The sequence below is a fragment of the Bemisia tabaci genome, chromosome 10 (genome assembly GCF_918797505.1).
Source record: "Bemisia tabaci chromosome 10, PGI_BMITA_v3".
Taxonomy (NCBI): domain Eukaryota; kingdom Metazoa; phylum Arthropoda; class Insecta; order Hemiptera; family Aleyrodidae; genus Bemisia; species Bemisia tabaci.
Window position 1 is genome coordinate 30,683,806 of NC_092802.1, and position 24,461 is coordinate 30,708,266.

At 40.2% G+C, this 24,461-nt stretch overlaps 2 protein-coding genes across 2 annotated transcripts in view; one reads left to right on the top strand and one right to left on the bottom strand.

Moving 5' to 3' along the window:
- Positions 1–24,461, bottom strand: part of Kal1 (anosmin-1 Kallmann syndrome 1) — a 53,459-nt gene that overhangs the window by 22,513 nt on the left and 6,485 nt on the right. The window contains exon 2 of the mRNA XM_072304924.1: positions 13,811–13,840. The gene's annotated coding sequence lies outside the window, so the exon portion shown is untranslated. The remainder of the gene's footprint in view (positions 1–13,810; positions 13,841–24,461) is intronic.
- On the top strand, positions 923–8,955 carry LOC109030913 (uncharacterized). The gene is made up of 3 exons (XM_019042135.2): positions 923–1,502; positions 4,852–5,028; positions 7,567–8,955. The coding sequence occupies exons 1-3, from the start codon at positions 1,410–1,412 to the stop codon at positions 7,900–7,902; spliced, it is 606 nt and encodes a 201-aa protein (XP_018897680.2). The 5' UTR covers positions 923–1,409; the 3' UTR covers positions 7,903–8,955.

The window sequence follows — 24,461 nt, forward strand, 5'->3', positions numbered from 1 at the left end:
TTGTCATGAGGCTGAAGAGTCCATGTACCTTTGACAAAGAAATTCAACGTATTAAAGGCGTGGTTTTTTTAGAGAGAAAACATCGCATTCGAATGCAGTTTCGATATCAGTATCGAATGCGATGTTTTCTCTCTAAAAAAACCACGCCTTTATTACGTCGAATTTCTTTGTTAAAATTGGTAAGTGAGTGCTTTAGTCTCCTGACAACAGAATTGCGATCGCAAAATTGGAGAAAAATGACGAGTAGCTGAAAAAAATGGAACCAATGGACCACTATACAAGGTACGAATTTCAGCATTCTGATACATGTTTCTTAACCAAAATTGCACGTAAAACACGATGCGCTCAACAAAAATTACCTATATCAACTCCTTACGAAAATATTTAATGATTCTTGATGCGTGAATTCAAACCATCAGCTCATGAAAACTCAATGCTCTACGTGATTCAAATCGCGTGCTAAACGTAACCATGACAGTCTCTGCGATATAAAAATCTGGCAACCTCAATCTTGACGCTGTGGCTCAGCTATAGCAAATTGCTTATAGTTTGAAGAACACACGGTGGGAAATGCGATGTATTCTCTCTAAAAAAACCACGCCTTTATTACGTCGAATTTCTTTGTTAAAATTGGTAAGTGAGTGCTTTAGTCTCCTGACAACAGATTTGCCATCGCAAAATTGGAGAAAAATGACGAGTAGCTGAAAAAAATGAACATTGCTCGATTGAGAAGCTTGCTGAAACCGTTGCAGTGCGCGATTTGACTCACGTAGAGCTTTGAGTTTCTTGTGAGCGGGCAGTTCGAATTCCTCGTGACCAATGTAAAATAAAAATGTTAATATCTCCGTCAGGAGTTGGTTTCAGTAATTTTCGTCGCGAGAATCGTGTTTTACGTGAAATCCTGGTTAAAAAACATGTATCAGAGTGCTTAAATTCGTACCTTGTCCAGTGGTCCATTGATGCGATATCGCACGCCATTCTGACACAAAATGTGGCGTCCATCGAATCACCTTAAATTCTGACATGGATCTACGATTCCGTAACTCGCGCTGTTTTTCAGAGACTCATCCCACGAGAAGCCGGCCGTGCAGAGCGTTAAGTATGAGGCTTTGGGGGCTGCTCGCTTTTTTTGGAGGCTTCCTCGTCTGCCAGGCGACTTTCTACATCGAGTTTCGAAGGCACGGCCAGAAATTGTACGAGTGCTCACGTCCCAACTTGTTTGTATATTACAACCCGAGAGCCGGAATCCAAGTCACGTGTAAACAAGTTACCAATACTTCGCCAGACCAACCGATTTACAGGGACTACAATTTCTACCTCGTCACTAAACCCGCAGTGGGGGATGGCGATTACGTGGTTCTTACGGACTCGAGAGGACGCGAACTCGCGGACGTTTGCCCGATGCTTATATGATGGGCGTTCTCAATAGCACCCCGGATCATCTGATTTTTCCTGTTGCAACCAACCCAACAGACCCAGCACTAGCAGACAGCAGAGAGAAAGTAAGATTCAGACCAACGGAGAGGGGGTCAGTTGCGCTGATCACAGAATCGCGCTTTGATGCTTGAATCTTGTAGATTAGCTGAAAATAATGGGATGATTTTGTGCGGAAATTTCAATCCAAGTTTTTCCCTCAGAAATTCAAGCTTCGATGGAGACGTTGCGTGGGTGAGGGATTTGCGATTTGACCATTGATTCTTATGTAAAAGTTCGCGAGAAACACGTTGGTGCCTCTGGTTTTCTCTGAAATCATCTCCCAAGCTCAACAAAAGCTCTCAAAGTGAGGCCAAAATGGAGGAGATATCCCACGCTATCCTGAGGGTCCACCTCTACATCAAGACAAACACTCCATGCAAAGATAGGGAGCAAATACATTAGCAGGGTTGCCGTGTTTTCAGTTTTGGAGTTCTCAAATAAAGTGGCAGCCCTGTCAATGTGTTCGCTCCCTATCTTTGCATGGAGAGTTTGTTTTGATGTAGAGGTGGACTCTCAGGATAGCGTGGGATACCCCCTTCATTTTGGCCTCACTTTGAGAGCTTTTTTTGAGCTTGGAAGATGATTTCAGAGAAAACCAGTGGCACCATCGTGTTTCTCGCGAACTTTTACATTAAGAATCAATGGTCAAATCACAAATCCCTCACACATGCAACATCTCCATTTCAAGTTTTCAATTCAAGTTTTTTGTATGGAAATGTCAAAATCGGAAATTTTGTGCGGAAACGTCATCTCACCCTTACGTTGAATACATATACTACCCCTCCGATCAAGGTCCGATTCTGGCAGCTCGCGCCTAATTTTCAACAGAGTTACAAAGAGGTTGTTCCAAAAACGCCGATTTTGCCCCCCCCCCTGGATTTGGCCCAAACTTTGCTCAGATGTTGTACTAAGTGTCCCCGATGCTTGGGCAAAATTTCAGCCCCCTCGGATAATTAGGGGGGAGGGGGCAGGGGGGCAAAGTTGCAATTTTTTTAAAACTTTAAAAATCGATATCTCGCGAACGGTTTGAGTGTAAGTGTTGCGGTTTGCGCTAAAAAACGTCAAAAAATATTCTCTACAAGAATATTAATGCTGTTTGCAAGGTTGCGTAATTTATCGCGGTCATAAATCGATTTTTTCGATTTTGAAGGTTCGACTTTTTTTCGTTTTTCGTCTCTCCTCTCTTTGGAATCGTTGCTACGTGAATAAAAACCTGTTGAGGTGATTCTCCATGAAATTCTGCATCTACCACACTTTGTTTGATCTTGGGGAAACGATTCGTTCGTGAGTTATAGCGATTTTTCTGCGCGTTATCGGTTACGCGCGGGCGGCTTATCGGCGGCGCTCCATCCCGCGCGGGCAAGGCAGAGGTTGTTTCACCGCTAGGGCCTTATATTCATGCTGTAGGCTGTAATTATCGATATTTTCTCCTCCCCCCACCCTTCCCCTGCAATACATATTTGTTTAATACTTCGTTATACAGGGTATCCCAGACCACCCGTAACAGGTCTTTTTCTCGGTTGGTTTAGGTAGTACGAAGTGGGGGGCCGCGGGATTGAATAGGGAATTGACCCCAAGGAATCCGAATTTCATGGTCCCGATGCCCCCCTAGCCACCCTCGGGGGGTAAAAGGGGGAGGCACAATGTCTCCCGACTTTGGGGATCGTGACCCCCTCTTTACCTCACAAGGGGGGCATGGGGGGTTTCGGGACCGTGAAATTCGGATTCCTTGGGGTCAATTCCCTATTCAATCCCGCGGCCCCCCACTTCGTACTACCTAAACCAACCGAGAAAAAGACCTGTTACGGGTGGTCTGGGATACCCTGTATAACGAAGTATTAAACAAATATGTATTGCAGGGGAAGGGTGGGGGGAGGAGAAAATATCGATAATTACAGCCTACAGCATGAATATAAGGCCCTAGCGGTGAAACAACCTCTGCCTTGCCCGCGCGGGATGGAGCGCCGCCGATAAGCCGCCCGCGCGTAACCGATAACGCGCAGAAAAATCGCTATAACTCACGAACGAATCGTTTCCCCAAGATCAAACAAAGTGTGGTAGATGCAGAATTTCATGGAGAATCACCTCAACAGGTTTTTATTCACGTAGCAACGATTCCAAAGAGAGGAGAGACGAAAAACGAAAAAAAGTCGAACCTTCAAAATCGAAAAAATCGATTTATGACCGCGATAAATTACGCAACCTTGCAAACAGCATTAATATTCTTGTAGAGAATATTTTTTGACGTTTTTTAGCGCAAACCGCAACACTTACACTCAAACCGTTCGCGAGATATCGATTTTTAAAGTTTTAAAAAAATTGCAACTTTGCCCCCCTGCCCCCTCCCCCCTAATTATCCGAGGGGGCTGAAATTTTGCCCAAGCATCGGGGACACTTAGTACAACATCTGAGCAAAGTTTGGGCCAAATCCAGGGGGGGCCAAAATCGGCGTTTTTGGAACAACCTCTTTTCAACCCAAAGATTTTGTGCATGTGCCCGAAAAGAATCCTCCCTATTCTGATAAAATAATTTTTAAGACACTCGATGGACGGGATGAAGGAGGGGAATAAGACGGTCGATGGGCCGGAGTGAGGAAGGGGAGTTCAAAGGCCAGAGTTTTAATAGAGCCGGTCTTTACTAAAAGAGGCCTTAGCTTACTATTAGCCATGGACAGTTATATGTGGCCCTGTCAAGGTTGAATTCCAAAAAAGGAATCAAAATTCAGAGTAAGAAGAAAGTCATTAAGAATATTTTTTGGCGGAAGCATCGTCTTGTTATGGGTGGTTTTACGATGACTCATGGAATAGTTTTGTCGCCGTAACAGACAACACATTTTTCGGTCATATTTTTAGGAGTAATGAAAATTACTCAAATTTGTTTGCATTACACAGGGTTACGTGTTGTAACGCTTTTCAAAGACTTATTGCCCTACTTTTCAATTTCAATATATAAACGGCCGAAAATGTGCAAACTTTTTACCGCGTAACAGACATCACATTTTCGTAATTTGCATAAGATTAATTGAGAAGTAGAACAATAAATCATTAGGAAGTGTTATAATACGTAACCCTTTGAAGATTAATCCGAAAAAATTTGAGTGATTATCATTTCTACTAAAAATATGACCGAAAAATGTGTTGTCTGTTACAGCGACAAAACTATTCCAGTTATCGTGAAACCACCCTTATTCAGTTGAAATTATTTGCTCATAAGCCGCCAACGGGTGATTCCGACAATTTCGCTGGCCGTGAAGCGGTCTTCGGGGGCATGGTACCCTAGTAACTAAGTAAAGGAATTTAACCGCACTTTTCGGTCACTTCGTGTTGTACATCCCATTTTAACGGAAATCATCGGTTACTTTTTCTCACTTTGCAGGTGACAGCAATGGGACCCGTTGTGGGGGAGAGCTTCAAGGAAGCCCTGATTAATTACATAGCTAATCCGTCCGCAATGCTGTTACATATGGAACCGAATATAGCGGCTAGCTGGCTTGGAGCGTTCGCAGCACTTCTGAGGAGGTTAACGGAAGTTTACGGATATAATATACTGATGGTAAGTGAACCCCAAAGACATACAGACGGAGCGCTGAAAGCAAAAAATGAAGCCACGCATCCTATTGGCTGGAGGATTGGCGGCAAAATCGGGCCAAGTTTGCAAGTTTAATGTAGGGCGGGAACGGAATTGAATTGCGTGACCAAATTATTCTAGGTTGATTCTTGCTCAAATGGGTCTATTGCACTCAGAAGATACAGTCAGATAAATACTCTCTGTTCTGATAAAATCGCACAAAAATGACTTTGAGCGCGTCAAAAAAGTCTAAAATTGATTCCTCAGTGCGCAATCTGCAAAGTTTGTAAAGGTAACGTTGCAGGGTGTCAACGATCATGGTGACATAGAAACCCTAAATCTGACCATGGAGTCAACGATTGTTGACGTCATGCTCATGCAGGCAGTGAAACGCAAGAATGGGCCCTGGGCATGGTGTTAACGATCACGGTGTCAACAAACAGAAAAATATCTTCCTTGTGAGTAAATTTGAAAAATCAAGTCTACAGGAGAGGTTTGGCTCACGTATGGTTAGATTAGATTAGTTTACGTCAGGATATGTACGGTTAGATTAGGTAGGTAAGGTTAAAGTTAGGTAGGGTAAGGCCGGGGAAAGTTAAGTTCTGTGAAAGTGGGCTGGGTTTTATAAGGCTTTGGGTAAGGTTAGGTTTGGGTTAGGTTAGGTTTGGGTTAGGTTAGGTTTGGGTTAGGTTAGGTTTGGGTTAGGTCAGGTTTGGGTTAGGTTAGGTTAGAGTAAATAACACAAGAAAAACAAGACTTGAAATTTGAAATATGTTATGGAGGGAAGTTTTAAGTTTCGTTAACGTCGTGATCGTTGACACCGTGATCATCTTTCATAAGAATCAGAATTTTTTATTTTACGTAATAGTTTGTAACACGCGCTTTTTCAAGTTTCCCACGTTTGCGGTAGAGTCCCTTTATACTGAGAGTCAAGACAATTTGAATCCATTTCTGATTGGTTCCCGTATTTTAGGCCTTCACAGTGTCACAAACGGGAATAAAGATTACAGTTTCACCGATTGCAAAGATTATAATCTGGAATGGACCGGGGAATTACGGGTTCGGCAAGGAACAAACGGAATGAGGGAAGGAACGAAGAAAGGAATTCGAGAATGGGCCGATCAAAGATTACGAAAAACGTTCAATTTCTGTAATCTTTATTCCCGTTTGTGACATCCATGAGCCGAATTGTCTTGACTCTCAGTATAAAGGGACTCTAGTTTGCGGGCAGGCGGGCAGTCGCCGACAACAAGGGTTCGCACAGACAGAGGAGTCAGAAAAACTTAAAAAATCGATTTCACTAACTTTCCATATTGTACGATTTCAATTGTTATCAAGCGTTTGTTTCCTTTCTATCTTTCTTTTGTAAAAACAAAAGTTGCGGGTGAATTAAAATCTTACGCGAGGGGAGTTTATAGCAGCTCGCGAGATTTTTTGCTTATTCAGATTAGATCTGTCTCCGGGCAAACCTGACTGCAGGCCACCACAAAAAACTGCCCGCCCGGTGATTTTGGAAAATAGTGTTAAAAAATTACGCAGATTGCGCGCTAAGGAATAAATTCCAGACTTTTTTTATGTAACCAACGTAATTTTCGAGTGAATTCACCTTTAGAATGTATATTTCGTTGGCTTGCGTGCAACAGACCCATATTCACTTCTCCGCATATTTTTTAAAACTTCAGATTATTTTTGGAGGCTAATGGACCACTAGACAAGGTACGAATTTCAGCATTCTGATGCATGTTCCTTAACCAAAATTTCACGTAAAACACGATGCGTATGACGAAAATTACCGAAATCAACTCCTTACGAAGACATTTAATGATTCTTAATTCGTGAATTCAAACCACCCGCTCATGAAAACTCAATGCTCTACGTGATTCACATCGTGCGCTAAACGTTTATCATGACAGTCTCTGCAATATAAAAATCTGGCAACCTCAATCTTGACGCTTTGGCTCAGCTCTAGCAAATTGCTTATCGTTTCAACAACATATGAGGGAAAATGAACATTGCTCGATTGAGAAGCTTGCTGAAACCGTTGTAGTGCGCGATTTGACTCACGTAGAGCTTTGAGTTTCTTGTGAGCGGGCAGTTCAAATCCCTGGTAATCAGTGTGAAATAAAAACGTTAATATCTTCGTTAGGAGTTGGTTTCAGTAATTTTCGTTGCGTGAATCGTATTCTACGTGAAATTCTGGTTAAGAAACATGTATCAGAATGCTTAAATTCGTACCTTGTCTAGTGATCCATTGTCCGTCGTCGACCCATTAGTCTCAATTCGGGCCAGGTAACGCAACGGTTGTTTTGGACTGTAACGGTTTATATGAACCAGTACGACCCACATACGCAACACAAAAATTGACTTCATCCGAGACTCCTGGTTGTTACCGAGCCAAATTAGCTGTACTATCGCTACGCGCTCCCAGGGGTTTGGGTCGCGTAGCGGTCAGGGGGCTTACCCCCTGATTAACACAAAATTTTGATTACTTTATCTTACGTGTAATATTATTTTTCTGCCTAGGATATTCCAATAAATCCAAGACTTAGAGAACCAGTCGGTAACGCTATGAGTTTGGCTGTGAAGAAAATGATCGACCCTTGCATGGTGTATATCCACCCCGACGCTGAAGGATGGTGCCGCCTGTACTGTCGTTTTCTGAATGTCGCTGCTAGATTTTTCCGAAAGTTAGAGTACAACCATATACATGGGGCTTGCCGTGGGACAACTAGATATTGCATCTGCTATCAGTCGCCCTCGTTTGTCCAAAGATTGTTTCTCCGATCGCCCGGTAGAACAATGCAGCAGTTCAACGCCTTGGTGAGGCTGTCGCCGCAAATCGCCGCCTCTCGCGCGTAACCCAACCCTGATAAAAATATTTGTGTTCTTATGTACTTTTGGTCAATATAGGTTGTGAAACACAAAGCAACACAAATTTTGTGTTGATTTTGGTTGCAATTTGTGGTGAATTTAGCGCAAAAAAACAATGGAGTGACTGAGAAAATGCATTCCTCCGATTGCGACGTTCGTATTCAACCACTCGTGTTTCATTAAATTCCTTCAAGAAAACTAGCTGGCTCTTCTCTCAAAATTCCCAACCGAAGGCTAGAGTTAATTTGTGTTTTACTTCCCTTATTAAACAAACTTTTGTGTAGGTATTAGATATTTCTCTCTGTGCGGCTACATTTTTCAACGGAAAAATCGCGATACTTTGGAATCGAGTCGCAATTTTTTTACGACTTTTTGGCGATAAAATTGCTAGGATCATCAATATCTGACCGATTGTCCTCAATCTTGTTGCAATATCCTATCTCTATATGAAATCCAAATAAGAGCCGGTTTTGTTAATTATATGTAATCATTCTAAGAGCTTCATGTATTTTCCATGCATTTCCATGCAGAATTTTATACTCTATTAAGGGTACAATTTTGAAATATCTTGTACCCCCTGAAAAACTATCTCCTGTAGCGCTTAAGTATATAGTTTGTAAGATTCCTATCCAAAATTGGATGTGTGGAATAGTTTTACCCTTGTATTTTCAGCTAAGTTGGTCTGTCAGTATCCGTCATCACAAAATGTGGTCCACATGAATGAATACCGTGATGAGAGTTTTGTCAATGATATTATAACAAAAAATTAATTAAATAAATAAATAAGCACATTTAGAAAAATGCACATTTTAGTTTTCATTATCAACACCTTGAATGCAGAAGATAGTAACGTTGAAAATGGAAACTTCTACTGCAGTCATTTCGCTCTTTTTTTTACCAGATATTATTGATGGTGCGGCACTGAACCTTACAGAATCATGAACAGCACCAAGTAACTAAACATGAAAGTTGTTTTAAGGTGACGCTTACTCAATTACAATGCGAGGATCATACAGATTAGTGAATACTAGGGGCTTATGGGGCTGCTTCGCAGGCCCTTATTTTTCCTGTACACATTTCTCTTTCACATGTCTTATTTTCTTTTTTAAAATTTCACTCATAACAAATGTTAAATTTAAAATTAAAATTAGACGTTTAAAAATTATTATTCTTTTAACAAAATCATAACTGCAAAGTTCGTTTACTAATTTTAAAAAAATAAATCAGAAAAAAAAGGATGGAAAGTAAATGGAAATTAGTAATAAACATATTAATACACATTGAAAAGAAAATAACTAATAGCGTGAAACAATATACATATTAATGCACATTGAAAAGGAAATAACTAACAGCGTGAAACGTTCTGATTGGAAATGAGAAAGAAAAATTGGAGGTTATTGACTTAATGAGGAAAAATTGGAAATAAGAAAAAGATGGAGCCAATCACGATTTGGGGGTAAAATTGGAAAAGAAAAAACGCGGGAAAAGAGAAATGTAAGTTGATGGCAGTTGAGTGTTGGAGGTAACCTCATTTAATGATGATTGTTGAATGAAAACAGCTGATAAAAAGACAGCAGATAGTAAAGTAAGATGCGTAGCAACAAAGCTTTTCCGAAAAACAAAAAAGAAAAAACCCCTACTTCCCCTCATCCAATTTATGAGTTTTTAGGGATTTAAAAATCGGGGACAAACCCCAGAAAATAATTTATAATTTTCCCGAAGCATTGAGTACAACACCTTTCAAATGAACCAACGCCCCTCGCAATTAGTACAGAGGTTAATTCACAATTTCATTCTATTTTTCAATTTATATATTAAGATATATATATTACAGTCAATTCATATTCGTGATGGTGTCAGGCAAAATGTGCACTGAGAGGGAAACTCAAATCGTTCAGTACAGCCGGAAATCAAGTTTGAGGTAAAAATATTTAGATTTTCAGATATCATTGCTGGACACTTTCTAAGATCCTAGATGGATCAAAAAGTGAAGCCATAATTTGCATTTTTTATGATGTTACAAAGGGTTTGAAGGGAATCGGTGCTAAAGTTGGCAAGATAGGCAACTAAAGGTCCCACCATACTTCATATATATTTTTCGCAAAGTAGGGATCAATCGGTCTCTAAATCAGGGATTCTCAAAGCTGTGAGCCACGGACCCCAAAAGGGCCGCAAAGGGCACGTGGGGGGTCCTTTCGGTGAAAGAGCTTAAGTTTTAAAAAAAAAGCAAACGAAACAAATAAAAAATAAATTAAAATAAAAAGTTGGTCGACAATTTGCAAGCTCAACCCTTGTATTGATGCCAGAGACTAGCAGGTTTGTGTCTCAATGTATTGCAATGCATTTATTTGCAATGACAATGTATTTTAAGTGACAACATGTACATGTACAGAAGGTCGAGAGTCACTGTTCTGAATTTGAATCGCTCTCAAAAAGAACATATTTTGGAATTTTTTAGTATCCCTTGTGCCGAATGGTGCAGAATGCGACCCCATCTTAGGGGCCGTCCCTGAATTCCGTGACCCTGAATTTTCGGTTTTTCAACATCCCTTCCCCCCTGTAACGCTCCGTAAAGCTATTCTTGGCTCCTCTAAAATATTACGTAACGCTTGACTGGACCCTCCCACTCATTTCGATAAAAATAAAATAAATATCTCCTTACAATTACTGAACGGATTGGCATTTCGATTTAGGTTGGAAAAGTGAAAGTATTAGAACATATTTTCGAGATTCTTCACAACTTTATAAGACAACCGACAAAAAATTTTACGGAAACTTGAAAAATATCTCTTAACCTCGTTACGTAACGCTTCGCTCTAATCTCCCCTCCCCCATCCCTCTGTAACGCCGTCTGAAGCTGGCAAAGACCCTCCTCCTTTGGAGCGTTATGCGTTATATTTTAGGGACGGCTCGTTGAAAGGATTTTCGTCTGACTCTATCTTTCCTTGGGCCCTGTCTCCACGGGACGTTTTCATGGGATTTGTCCCAAGTTCGAATCGCAGGAATGAAACTTCTGGGATTTTTCCCAGTTACCGTCTCCACTGGACGGGGCTAATACAGTCCTGCGACTAGTTTGCGCGGGAAGATAAATTAGTTAAAGTCGAGTATTTAACCGGGATTAAAATAATAATTGCACTCAATTGACAATTAGACACATTATTTTAACTAAACAAACATGAACAATTTAGTAATGAATAAAATATCGCACAATTCGTTTTCACTTCTTCTTCTTCTCTTAGTGGGTCCTAGGGGTATAAGTACCATACTTGGTACTGGGAAAAATATTGATTAACTCAATATTTTTCCCAACTTCGTAAGTGGGATTTTTCCCTGGGACAAATCTCGTGAAACGGCTCGTGGAGACAAGGCCTTATGAGTCCTTAGATTTCCTTAAGTGTCACTTTAACTCTTCCTCAGTACAAGACGTATGAGCTTCTCATTCAAGAAATGTTTTATCTCACATTACCCCTCCTTCTACACCAGACTGAGTTATATTTCACCAGACAGGCAGGAAACCACTTGCCACCACCACCACTTGTTGACTTGCGTCTTAATGAATGAGGTATTCTTAGTAGCAGAAATTGCATTATAATGCAACAGGTGAAGAGAGGAAGGAAAAAAAAACGACAAACAAACACCAAAAACGGTGAGATCAGCACAAATTCAACCGACGGAGGCTGCCGCAAATCGCAACAATACCCTGAATTTGTAATTTTACGAGCAAAAAACGAAAGTAATTGGAAGCTGTTATCGCTCCGTTTTTTTTCTTCTTTTTTTCATTACAGTGCATATAAAGTCAGATTTCGTTCTTCCTCTCGCGAAAGAACGTAACTAAATTTCAATGTTGCCTGATATTTTCGCGCAAATTGCATTTCAACCAGGAGAATTTGAAAATTTCTGCGAGAAAACTTCACAAATTGTTCTTCAGATCCCACGCGATAATCCGACAAATATTCGACGAAAATTATATGCAAGCTTATGCTCGTTAAAAATTCATTTTTTTGTCAATTTTGCAACCTTAGAATGGAGTTGCGTCCCTTCGTGCGAGAAACGACTATTCATGTGCCAGACAGTAATTCATCATGGCACAGTTTCAAGAGAAAACTGGGCAAATTTTTGGCATCTGTCAATAAAACCTACGTCTTACTTGACTGATTTCAACGCTAAAAGAGAGGAAGATTTGGTACGGTCGATATAATTATTTTTACTACCGTGCGAGGCCTTGATTGATAAAATGACGAGTTGCTCGATACCATCTGAAGCAGTGGCGTGGCTTGTTTTGCGATGTATCGATTATTATGCCATTTAAACCTATGAAAAAGGATCGATAAAAAGTATGCTTGCAGCGAACACCTTAATAATCAATTCTTTACCATTGGTTTAAATGGCATAACAATCGATAAATCGCAATTCACGCCACGCCACTGATCTGAAGGCCGCTTGACGAAACGTTTGTAACATGTTAATATTATAAGATTTTTTAACGAGTAGATAAGTTGTGCGTATTTTTCCATGAACAACAGAAAAACAGGCCGAGTGTGCCCGTAAAATCGATAGAAATGGAGGTAAATAAAACATAAACAGAAAATTGGGCATGATCCAACCCGATGTAATAAGAAAGAAAATTCAACGAACATTCTTGGAATAAACATCGAGGAATTGAACCGAGATTCGGGGAGAAAAGCCAAGCATATTCCGCAGTACTGAGGAAAAACGCCGTATGAACATTCGAGAGAGCCGAAATTTCCTTTGAAAAAATGTTTATATTTGAGGAAAGTTATGAATATTCTTCCAAGATATTTTCATGAGCTTTAGGTAAAATTGCGAACAAAATTATCAGAAACATTGGAAGGAAACTATTGTCAAATTTTCCCGAGAATTCATGATTTACCCAAGGAAATTTAGCAACGCTTAAAGGTTCATATGGTGTTCTTCATTAGCACGGTAGTATTGCAGTGTTGATGATATGGCACAACTTTGTTGCCATCGGGGAGAAATAACCAAAATATGCAAAAATTTAAACCATAATGGAACGAAATGGACGTATTTCTCCTAAACGGAACCAGAAACGGGGTGTGCTCGTTGGTCGAGGGTCGTATGAGTGAGTGGGAATTATAAAGCGCCAATGACGTCAGCGGCGACGATGCAGCCGCCGTCGCAGTCGCCCATATCGACGGTGTAAGTCGGCAATCACATGACTCGGTTTGCGACGTCGCAGACTTCCTGTCATACTTTATTTTTTAAATGGAAAACTACTCAACGGCAATTCTTTAAAACTGTCATGATTTTTCTTCTCAATGCGAAGAAAATTCTGCAAAAACTTCAAAAAATAATGTCAATTTGTTCTCCTTTAAAAGAATGACGTAGAGGCGGAGATTTTTAGACACCGCAAGCGAGTTATATGACTGCCGACTTTCACCGTCGATATGCGTTTTAACTCATGAGCCCTGTCCACAACACTCTTGTCACATGCCCATGACTCATGAGTGCCACATACAGTTGGCGCTTAGTTCCGTTTGGTAGAATGGAAAATTCCACTTTTCCATTTCCCCAGAGGGAATCACGCCCACTTTATAGATATACGTCCAAATGAAAGTTCGACTATAAAATTGCAGTCCCTTTTTTGGAATTCTCAATTTTTCATTTTATTTTATTTTTTTGTCTAATCGTGTGTATAAATATAGAGGCTGGTTAAACTATCAGGAGTTTTTGCCCATTGTAGAAACTTGCATGCACGAGTTTTGGAGACTTCGCAAAATATTTGGTTCCATTTTGCTAAAGGTGGTCAAGTAATTGTAAAAGTTTATAAGATAACAAATGATGCATGGAACTTCGGATATATTATTCGATTTTTATTATGTTACGATTAGATAAAATGAGCGGAATGTGAACTCACGTGTTTAAACTCAGGTAGTCTCAATAATTTCTGGAAAAAAAATAAAGCACAAGAATTAATGAAAAATCATGAACTTTCGCATTTAAGTAGAATAAAAGAACACTCAATACGAAATGGACATTAATGGCATCAGAAAAATAAGAGACACATGCATCTATGAAGAGAATAATTATATTTGAATTGCAGTGTGTCTTACTCTGGGTCAAAATTGGATCAGAGTTCGAATCAGTGATATACATTTTCACGAAACTGGAACTCACGAGAAAACCTGCAAAACCGTTTTTGTTTTAACTTGAACTTAATCACTGAAATTTCGAAAGTCGAGAGCATGTATAGGTGGGTAGTTCCGGTAATCGAGATGTTGCATGTGTGAAGAATTTGCGATTTGACAATTAATTCTTATGTAAAAGTTCGCGAGAAACACGATGGTGCCACTGGTTATCTCTCAAATCAACTCCCAAGCTCAAAAAAAGCTCTCAAGGTAAGGCCAGAAAGGAGGGGATATCCCACCATTCCCACCCCACCCTGAGAGTCCACCTCTACATCAAGACAAACTCTCCATGCAAAGATAGGGAGCAAACACATTATTGACAGGGCTGCCACTTTATTTAAGGACTCGAAAACTGAAAACCCGGCATCCCTGCTATTGTATATTTGCTCCCTATCTTTGCATGGAGAGTTTGTCTTGATGCAGAGGTGGACTCTCAGGATAGCGTGGGATATCTCCTCCATTTTGGCCTCACCTTGAGAGCTTTTTTTGAGCTTGGGAGTTGATTTCAGAGAAAACCAGTGGCACCATCGTGTTCCTCGCAAACTTTTACATGAGAATCAATAGCCAAATCGCAAATTCCTCACATATGTAACATCTCCATTTAACTGGTTCTGGCTGTCCGCTTTTCCGAGCTGTGAATAGCATAGTACGGACGACGTCGTATCGTCTCATAAAGACGTATCTCAATTTCCACGTGAGCCCTGTTTTACATTTGAATCCATGCTTTTTGGAGCTCATACGGAAATCAAGATATGCCCTCCTGTCACTGGAGGGACGGTAAGTCGCAATTCCTCAATTAAATAATTGTACAAACAACATAACAAATGCAATACATCCAATACCCTTCATTCCCTGCATTGCAAGTCAAGTTAAAAACTACTATTGTGCCTCGTATACCTTGACTTTTGAGTTCAGTCCAAAGATATTTAAGGAACTTAAATTAATGACCTAGGTGATGTGCTTGATGCCCACTTCTATAGAATTAAAGGCATTTTTCAAAATTTACAGTCCTTCAAAATGAGCTTTCCGTGTGATTTTGCTAAAAATGGACCTTGACCCCTAGCCCCCCCCCCAAATCTTAGCGTACCCCGAAATCCTTTGACGTGCATAAGGAGACCATAGATATGGTCTTCTCTGCAAATTTTTAATGAAATCGAACTGATAGATTCTGAGATATCGCTGTACACAGATTTAAGGGACGCCTGACGGAGGGACACACATTATTTCAAGTATGGTTATTTTGACTCCTGGGACCTTAAAACGTCTAGAAATTATGGAATTTCAGCCCCCCTCCCTTGCAGCATGACAATACTTCCTTTACCCTAGGGTGGCGAGAAAGTAAAAAGATGTACGTTTGTTCTTTTTTGCACATGAGGAACTGCGTCACAAAACAGCGCCCATTTTTAGCTTAGAGTGCATTTGTGGAACCAGCGTGACCACTAATGAGGCGTGAATGATCGATTATCGATATTTCTCCTCTTGAACTGGTGGTAAAGAATCGGTTATAAATGTGTTCGTTGCGAACACCCTGTTTATCGATCCTTTTCCACAGATTAAAATGCTAGACCGGTCGGTATATCGCAAAACACGACACGCCTCTGAGGGTGACTCCCATGAGCCCCATAATCAGTGGCGTGGCGTGAATTGCGATACATCGATTAGTATGCCATTCAAACCTATGGTAATGAATCGATTATTGAGGTGTTCACTGCGAACACCCTATTTATCGATCCTTTTCCGTAGATTTAAATGGCATAACAATCGATGTATCGCAATTCACGCCACGCCACTGCCCATAATATAATGCCGTGAGGACCTCCTTCTGCATGCAACTCGAAATCTGCAAATTTCTGACGCAGATGGTGAATTTATGAGCAGATTTACACTTTTTGATGCGCTCGTGATATTTTATGGCCGTTTGCATGAGAGACAATCATTATTTTTTTGGCTCCAAACGGGGAAAAAACGGAATTACAACGAGAAGTTATTAAAATTTTTGTATGCATGCCGTACTGTTACGACCTCGTCGCTTTCTAGGAATCTCTGACGGTCTATGACGCCTAACCGGCTATGCTCCCTATCTTTTTTGGAATGCAGTGCAAAACTATTTAAGCACAACAATGAGTTCATTTACCTCGAGAATTTTTTAACATATCGGGGAGAGATGTTTCGTAGAAAAATTGGTGGTGTGCATGTCTCTATTTCGAAAATGGCTCTTCTCCACCTCCAGAAAGTGAGTTATATTCCCTACAGATCAGGTATGCTCCCCTAATGTGAGATATGTCCTTTACATCTGGAAGAGTAACGTGATTGGGTTACCTTACCAAGTTGCGAGGAGCTAGGAACTCTAAATTGTTTCTTTACTGCTCTTAAGATGTATAAAGTGAAGACGCTTCAGAAATCGGGAGACAGAGAAGTGTAGGAATAAGGAGAGGGAGGAGAAAAATGAGAAGAAGAAAAATAAGAAGGGGAGGCAGAAGATCGAGAGTTAGAATATGAACAAGATGAGGAAACTGGCAAAGGAATTAGGGAGGAAAACATCAGGAGGAAGCATAAGAAGGAAAGAAAGGACAAAAGAGGAGGAGAAAAAAAAGAAAAGGAGGATAAAGAGGAAAAGACAAAGAGAGTGAAAAAATAAGAAGAAAAGTAAGAAGAGAAACAGAGCAAGGGAAGGAGGAGATGGTAAAGAAGAGGGAAAATAATGGTATGGAGAGGAAAAAAAGGAAGGTGAGAAGAAGGAAAAGAAGAAAAAAATAAAAAAATAATAAAGTAGTCAAAGGACGAAAAGAGGAAAAAGAAGGAAAATGCGATGAAGATGTGGAAAAGGAAGAAAAAAGAAAGAAAAAAGAAAGAGAATTTTCACTTTTCAAACTAAAACTGGCCTCCTTTTCCTCTTTTTTCCTCTTCTTTATCCCCCTTCTCTTCTTCTTTCCTTTGATCTCCGATTTGAAAGACGAAAATTCGTGTTAAAAGGTTCGAATCTGTCAGACTGGGGTTAATAATCGAATATTTCCTTCAAAATCTGCAAGATTCAACGTCACTCCATCCACAGCCAGGCACTGCGTCATAAAAAAGTAGGTGTTGGAACGGAGAGCGCCATGGACGCCACCAGAGGTCCGCGGCATTTCATTTTATTGGATCGTTAAAGTTAATCCACAACCGCAATGCAAGGAAAACACGCAAAACTGTGACGCAAAACCCCGCAAATTAAGCGGAGGGTCCCCATTCATAAGTCGGCGTCCACTCACCCTCCGACCGCTCATCAGAGTGGACTTCTCAGAAGGGAATGCATACGTCGGCACAGGCTAATCAAAAGGCTCCGTTTTATGGCTGAGAAGATTGCACGGCCAGGTGAGATGCCATCGGCACCTTTTTCACCCTCGAATAAAACCGTAAATTATGACCGGATTTAGTGCATCTCGTTCCCTCCGCGAGGACCGCTCACCGCTCGACCGAACGTCATGCCTGATCGCGAATCATTAGTTGGAATGGTCAGTTCACCGCAAAAGTTTATGGCTGGTTAACCGATTTGAACAAGCGACTCACACATATTTGGACCACGTTCGGCAGAAAGGAACCAAGCGACATCAGTCATTGCCAAATTTAACTGGGCGATTCAATTTCTTACAAGAAAACTTCGGGGCGGATTCCTTTGATAATTTGAAGGGATGTGCTTCGCGCTATGCAGAATATTCACTGGAATTTGCACAAAAATTCGCACAACCGTCTTCTTGTAAAAAATTGAATTGCCCATTTAAGTTTGGCGATAGCTGGTGTGACTAGGTTTCTTTCTGCTTGACGCAGTCCATTTAGGGCGGACGATGGCTATCTTTGTTGTGTTCAGTGATACAATCAGCGATTGTGTCGTGTATTTGTGAAAGAGTCCGAGCGCTAAAACTCATGATCTGCTGAAATGTGATTGATGAGGGGAACCAAGGCTCAAAAAATGTGTTCCGTCGGTCTATTTGAAAACAAGCTGTTCGAGTAACGTTAAAGTTTTGATCCCTTCTTGCGGTTGAACGCGTTGTAATGTTGAAATGGGATTGTTGCAATAAAATTAATGCTGGGTGGGTAGAATTGTAAAGAGAGACCTTATCGGCCATGAGACTGACTTGGGATGCTCTCTTAGTTTTATAATCTTTATCGAAAAATTCGAGTGGAATTCTGTATCACCTCGAGTGTATATTACTAAAAGTTTCCAAATGGTTTTCCCGACTAAATGAGAGACAAAATACTTCATGAACGTTCAAAAAATGGAGGATTCTACACGGCAATTTATGATACAAATATTTAAGCTCTGGTGTGAGCGGTGAAGTATCGCGTGAAGAAGTATAGCGAACTGAAGGCGTTCTCGATTTGTGATACAATTATGTGACAACACACAACGTTACCTACATCGTCAGGTAGTAGTTCCCATGCTTTGTGGGCATTCTATTCAGGCCCGCCACAAGGGAGGGATACTGGGTCCCTGGTACCGGGGCCCGGGCCCCGGAGGGAGCCCGTGTTACCCGTGAAACACCACTACGAATTCACACGCAACCCTTGTTTCGTAAGAAAAAGTGAAAAATTTACCCTAAAAATTTCGCAAAAGGTGAATAGATTTGCAGAAACACGCTAGGGCACTGTAGAATTCTTCTTAAATTTTCAAAGAAGTATACTTCCTGGAAAATTTTTATCTATTTTCAAGATTTTCAGTACAGATGGATATTTTTAGTAACTGCGTTTCATTTTCTTCCGTCGTCAGATGCTAAGAGTCTCCAGTCTGGGCATCCTCGACTTCAATGGCTCATGGCTCAACTCCCTTGCCATAGACAAACGAAGGGGGAGTCCAGGGGGCCTGGCCCTCTTAGAACTGAAAATTGTATCGTATGCCCCCCCCCCCAAAAAAAAAATAAAAAAAGTTCCAGATGTTTTGAATGCAACAATTTGCAAGTACTTTGTGCTGAAAGTAGGAAAAAAAAAAAAAAAAAAAATTATTCCGCAGAAATTGATGGAAAAATTATTTATGGAAGCTTCAAAATGCGTCCGATTGGTCGGATAAAGTCTAAAATTTCTCGGGGGATGCCCCTCGGACCAACCCCCCTCCATGTTTGGGGCCCGGACCTTAAAACTGGTACCAGAGCCCGAGACGCGCTCTGGCGAGCCTGCATGAAGGCTATTTCCGTTAAAATCTTCCGTCACATTCATACGGCGCAATGGTACAACTATTTGAACTCTCCGGAATGCGTAAGGTATCATGCCGCATTTGAAGGCGTTTTCAAAACAGCCAAGTTCCATTATCGGAATAATCGTTTTGCATAGTTCATATTATTTTGTTTCCATTTCTAACCACTTGTTTAATTATAATCCTCCTATCAAAACCACCCATTTGCTAAACACAATTCCAGCTGGAGCGCACTTCAGCTATGCATTCACCTACTGCAAAAATTTGAGAGGAAATCGACATGCCCAGCGTGCATGGAGGCTATTTCCATTTAAATCTTCCGTCGCATTTCTAAGGCGCAATGATACAACTATTTGAACTCTCCGGAATGCGTGAGGTATCACGACGCATTTGAAGGCGTTTTCAAATCAGCCAAGTTCCGATACCCGGATTATCGTTTTGCATAGTTCATATTATATTGTTTCCATTTCTAACCACTCGTTTATTTTTAATCCTCGTAGAGAAACCACCCATTTGTAAATACAGTTCTAGCTAGAGCGCACTTCAGCTATGCATTCACCACTGCAAAAATGTCAAAGGAAATCGACACGCCCAGCGTGCATGGAGGCTATCTCCATTTAAATCTTTCGTCGCATTTCTAAGGCGCAATGATACAACTATTTGAACTCTCCGGAATGCGTGAGGTATCACGCCGCATTTGAAGGCGTTTTCAAAACAGCCAAGTTCCGATACCCGGATTATTGTTTTGCATAGTTCATATTCTTTTGTAATATTCCGTGCCACTTGTTTATTTTTAATCCTCGTAGAAAAACCACACAATTGTAAATACAATTCTAGCTGAAGCGCACTTCACCTATGCATTCACCACTGCAAAAATTTCAGAGGAAATCGTCAAGGACGTCAAGGACATTCCGGAGACTAGAACTATTTTTCACCCGGGAACGATTGAATAGCAACAAGTTGAGCAGTGACTGGTGATTGTCGAAACGGGTGGGTCTTGAAGCAAATCTCTTGTTTACAACACAAATTGCTTGAAACTCCAGTCGTCTGTCATCATAAGGCGAATCCAAGCGTTGACTTCCAAAAATAACTTTCACACGGAAGGTGAGATAGCATTGAATGATCTCTAAAATATAATGTATCTAGTTAAAACTTTGCAATCTGAGGTGCACATTTACAACATTGGCAATCAGTTATCTGCTCACTACGACGCATAGAATGATAAAACACGTTTTAATGATGGCAAGTAAAAAGCACTCTTTTTTTTCGCATCCCTCAAAATCATTATAGTTCAAATGGAATCACGTTGTTGCTGACTACTTGTGGTGAAGTAATTGGACCGCGTTTAGCAAAAAGAAACCAAGCCACATCAGCTGTTGCCAAATTTAACTGGAGAATTCAATTTTTTACAAGAGAACAATATCAAGGAATTTACTTCGTACCATTCAGAAAATTCACTCAAATTTGCAAAAAGAATCCGCTCAACCATTCTTTTTTATTTTTTTTTACTTATTTCTTGAATTTTTGTTACCTTCTCAACGAGAAATATAAACAATTATTTTACATTATGAGGTAGTATTACAGAATGCCTCGACAGTTTGGAGGCATTTTTTCTTAACTTATTGGCAACCGTTTTCATGCAAAAAAATAAATTGCTCGTTTACATTTGGGAATGGCTGATGTGGTTTAGTTCCTTTCTGCTTCACGCGGTCCAATTGTACAGCTCCGAAGAGAGCGAGAACAAGAGTTTTTACTGGCAACGACTATCCTGTTCCAGTAGCGAATAAATCGATACCTAAAACCCCAAGATGTAAGGAGGGACAGGGGGAAAGGGCGGGCGCGGTGAGCCACGTCTATTTGAATCGGTTCCTGTTAGACCAGCATTAGTCCAGAAACTCATGACCTTGGCTCTCGTTAATCACGCAGGACGCCAGGGCTCATAAATTTTTGGTCTTCCGCCGTCTAACAGAAACCGATTCATTTGAGGTTCAAATTATGAACCACACGGTGTGGCGGCCTGACTGCAGGGTATATTTGCATTGCAACAGTGGCGTGGCGTGAATAATTGATTATCGATATCTCGCCATTTGAAACTATGGCTAAGAATCGATTACTAAGGTGTTCGCTGCGAACACCCTGATAATCGATCTTTTTTCATAGGTTTAAATGGCATAACAATCGATATATCGCAATTCACGCACGCCACTGCATTGCTCCTCTAGGTTGCCGGGTCGAGCCTGTTCAAAAGAGGTCTCTTTTTGTTCCAAGCAACTCGTATCCATGAGTTGATGAACTTTTGAGATTAAGCTCATGCCAATTAGCACGTGGATCGCGCTTAGTAAAAGGAACCAGAGCGATTCCAGTGTGGTAAAAAGTTTGCCTCTTTATAATGGACCACTAGACAAGGTACGAATTTCAGCATTCTGATCATGTTTCTTCACCAAAATTACACGTAAAACACGATGCGCACAACGAAAATTACCGAAATCAACTCCTTTTGAAGATATTTAATGATTCTCGGTGCGTGAATAAATTGAAACCACCCGCTCATGAAAACTCAATGCTCTACGTGATTCACATCGCGCGCTAAACGTTATCATGACAGTCTCTGCAATATAAAAATCTGGCAACCTCAATCTTGACACTTTGGCTCAGCTATGGCAAAGTACTTATAGTTTGAAAAACACATGGTGGGAAATGAACATAGTTCGATTGAGAAGCTTGCTGAAACCGTTGTAGTGCGCGATTTGACTCACGGAGAGCTTTGAGTTTTTTGTGAGCGGGCAGTTCAAATTCCTCGTAACCAATGTGAAATAAAAATGTTGATATCTCCGTTAGGAGTTGGTTTCAGTAATTTTCGTTGCGCGAATTGTGTTCTACGTGAAATTCTGGTTAAGGAACATGTATCAGATTGCTTAAATTTGTACCTTGTCTAGTGGTCCATTGCCTAAAAAATTTCTCAGAACATCGAATTTTTTGAGCGCTCACCACGCTAGTAGTGTACGCTCTTTCCGGCTGCTTTCCATAGACCGTGTTAATAATGTTGCAATACTAAAACCCGCGTTGCTCATTCTTTCCGCGGTCGCCCTTTTTTGTGGCGGTAAGCAATACCTATTTTGTCAATGTTTTTTAGTTACGATGTCCTCCTTTTTCCTCCTATCTTGTTTTTGCTTCCCACCAAAAAATTGTCAGTTTTAAAGGAAAATAATTTTGTAAACTGTAATACTGCACGTATACTTGGTTATTTTCAAAAGAATAGAAGAATCTGCACAGTTTTGAAAATACTGTAATCGCGCTGGCTCCTTTTTGCTTAATGCGATCCACGTTTTTATCGCATATTGTAAGATCAAAAACTCGAATCCTTTTTTCTCTCAAAAGATGATGATCTATCTCAACTAAGATCTGTGCGAACTTTTCAGAAATGCTTAACTATTGACATATCGACCGTTTTTGGATTTTAAGAAAACCGTAAAAAATTTGTTTAAAATTTACGAGTTACACAGAGAACAATAAAATGCTGCGATACAGCTTGGCTTGGGCTAATAAAAACGTTGTTTGAAGATCCGTGGATGATGCTTTGACTATCCTTGTATACTTATGTTTGCATTCCCATGATTTAAAGTTAACTGCGCGAGTAGTCAAGACAGTATCTTAGAATCACTTGACTCATTTTTAGAGTTTTATTTTCCCTCGGTGTAGGAAACCCTCTTTGTTCTTTTTTTAGTTTTAAATTTATAGGAAATCTAAGTTAAAAAAAGTTATGCAAAAAAAATGCATCAAAATGTTGTTAACGTCAAATCATTCATAATGATACTGGAACAAAAAAAGAAGGCAAAATGTGCAACACAAAAAAACTAAAAAAGAATCTGAGAAATTTCTGTTCGCACTTACTAAAATAAAGTGACAAAAAGCTTTAACATGTGCAAGATGGCTACATATTTACGTTAAAAATAACAAAAAAGTCTGCTAAGTATAGAATAATTTAATAATTGTTTTTAAAATTTTCCCTATAAAATGTGCAAGTTTTTTAATTTATTCTTTTTGCCTTTTTTTTTTAAAATAGCCAGTGTTACAAGAACGACCAAAAGTTATTTTAGCGCCAATAAAAAGATCCCATAAGATTATGAAACAGAGTGGACATTCGTAGCATGTTTCTAAATTAATGAACCTTATAAAAGGTATTTTTGTCAACTTTTAGGTGAAGGTATCTTTGCAAGCAACTCACAGTTCTTAGCTGAAGAGAGCTTTACAAGAATACTACAATCGTCTGTCGATCCCAACAACAACCCAACGTTTCGGTTTCAACTATGTTTCCCACGGTGCAGTGCCGACCCCTCACCGCCTCTCATGCCTCGTTATGCAACGTCATATCCTCGTTGCACTCACCTATGCACTTCAGACTTTAATTTTTGGTTCGAAGGCATTTTCCCCCCATGAGATCACCACACGACCGTTTTCCCCGTATCATATTTCGAACATGCTATCCGTGCAAACGAACACATACGACGGCGTGATTGCAGCCTCGTTGCAAAAAAGTGCAACTGATGTATATGTCTCATTCTGAGCAAGAAAAAAACACTAAGAAAAGTGGCCCAAATTTTATGTAACAAGACAGTAAAATAGTGCTGGGTACACACTCTTTTGCGGTGGAGACAAGGCCGATGCTAAGTCATTTAGTCTAAATTTTTCCGTCCCATCGCAATTTTTCTTGATAGTCTTTCCCTACTCGTTTTTTATCCCATTACAGTGAGTCCTGCGAGTAATATATCCTACTGGCTTTTTTTCGAGGGGTATTTGTCCTAATTGAAGTTGATACTTTAACATCAGTGAAGTTTAGAGGGAACATTTCTTGACATAACCTCGCAACTTGAATTGATTTCTAGGAAACACCCCTAATATTCTAATTTATGTTTTTTAATTTACTTATGTTTTAATCGAAAATAGGACAAATTTCCTTTGAAAATAAATTATAAGGACATTATACTTGTAGGACGACCTGTAATGAGGCAAGAGGAAAGTAGGAAAGAAATAATAGAAAAACTTGTAGGAGGAAACCTTTTTTCAGGAAAAATGACTTGAGAACGTCCTCAGGAATGGCCGACAAGGCCAAAAAGTTCACAAATTCCAATTAGAGTCCAAAAATTTCAAGCTCTAATCTCAGTCTTGTGCTAATATCCATTAAAGCTCAAAATTTTTCGACTGAAGTTGACATTTTT

Excerpts from the sequence above, each read along its gene's own strand:
- LOC109030913 (XM_019042135.2), top strand. The coding sequence starts at position 1,410 with ATGATGGGCGTTCTCAATAGCACCCCGGATCATCTGATTTTTCCTGTT. Across the intron at positions 1,503-4,851 it reads TAGCAGACAGCAGAGAGAAA|GTGACAGCAATGGGACCCGT; the intron begins GTAAGATTCAGA and ends CTCACTTTGCAG. Across the intron at positions 5,029-7,566 it reads ACGGATATAATATACTGATG|GATATTCCAATAAATCCAAG; the intron begins GTAAGTGAACCC and ends TTTTCTGCCTAG.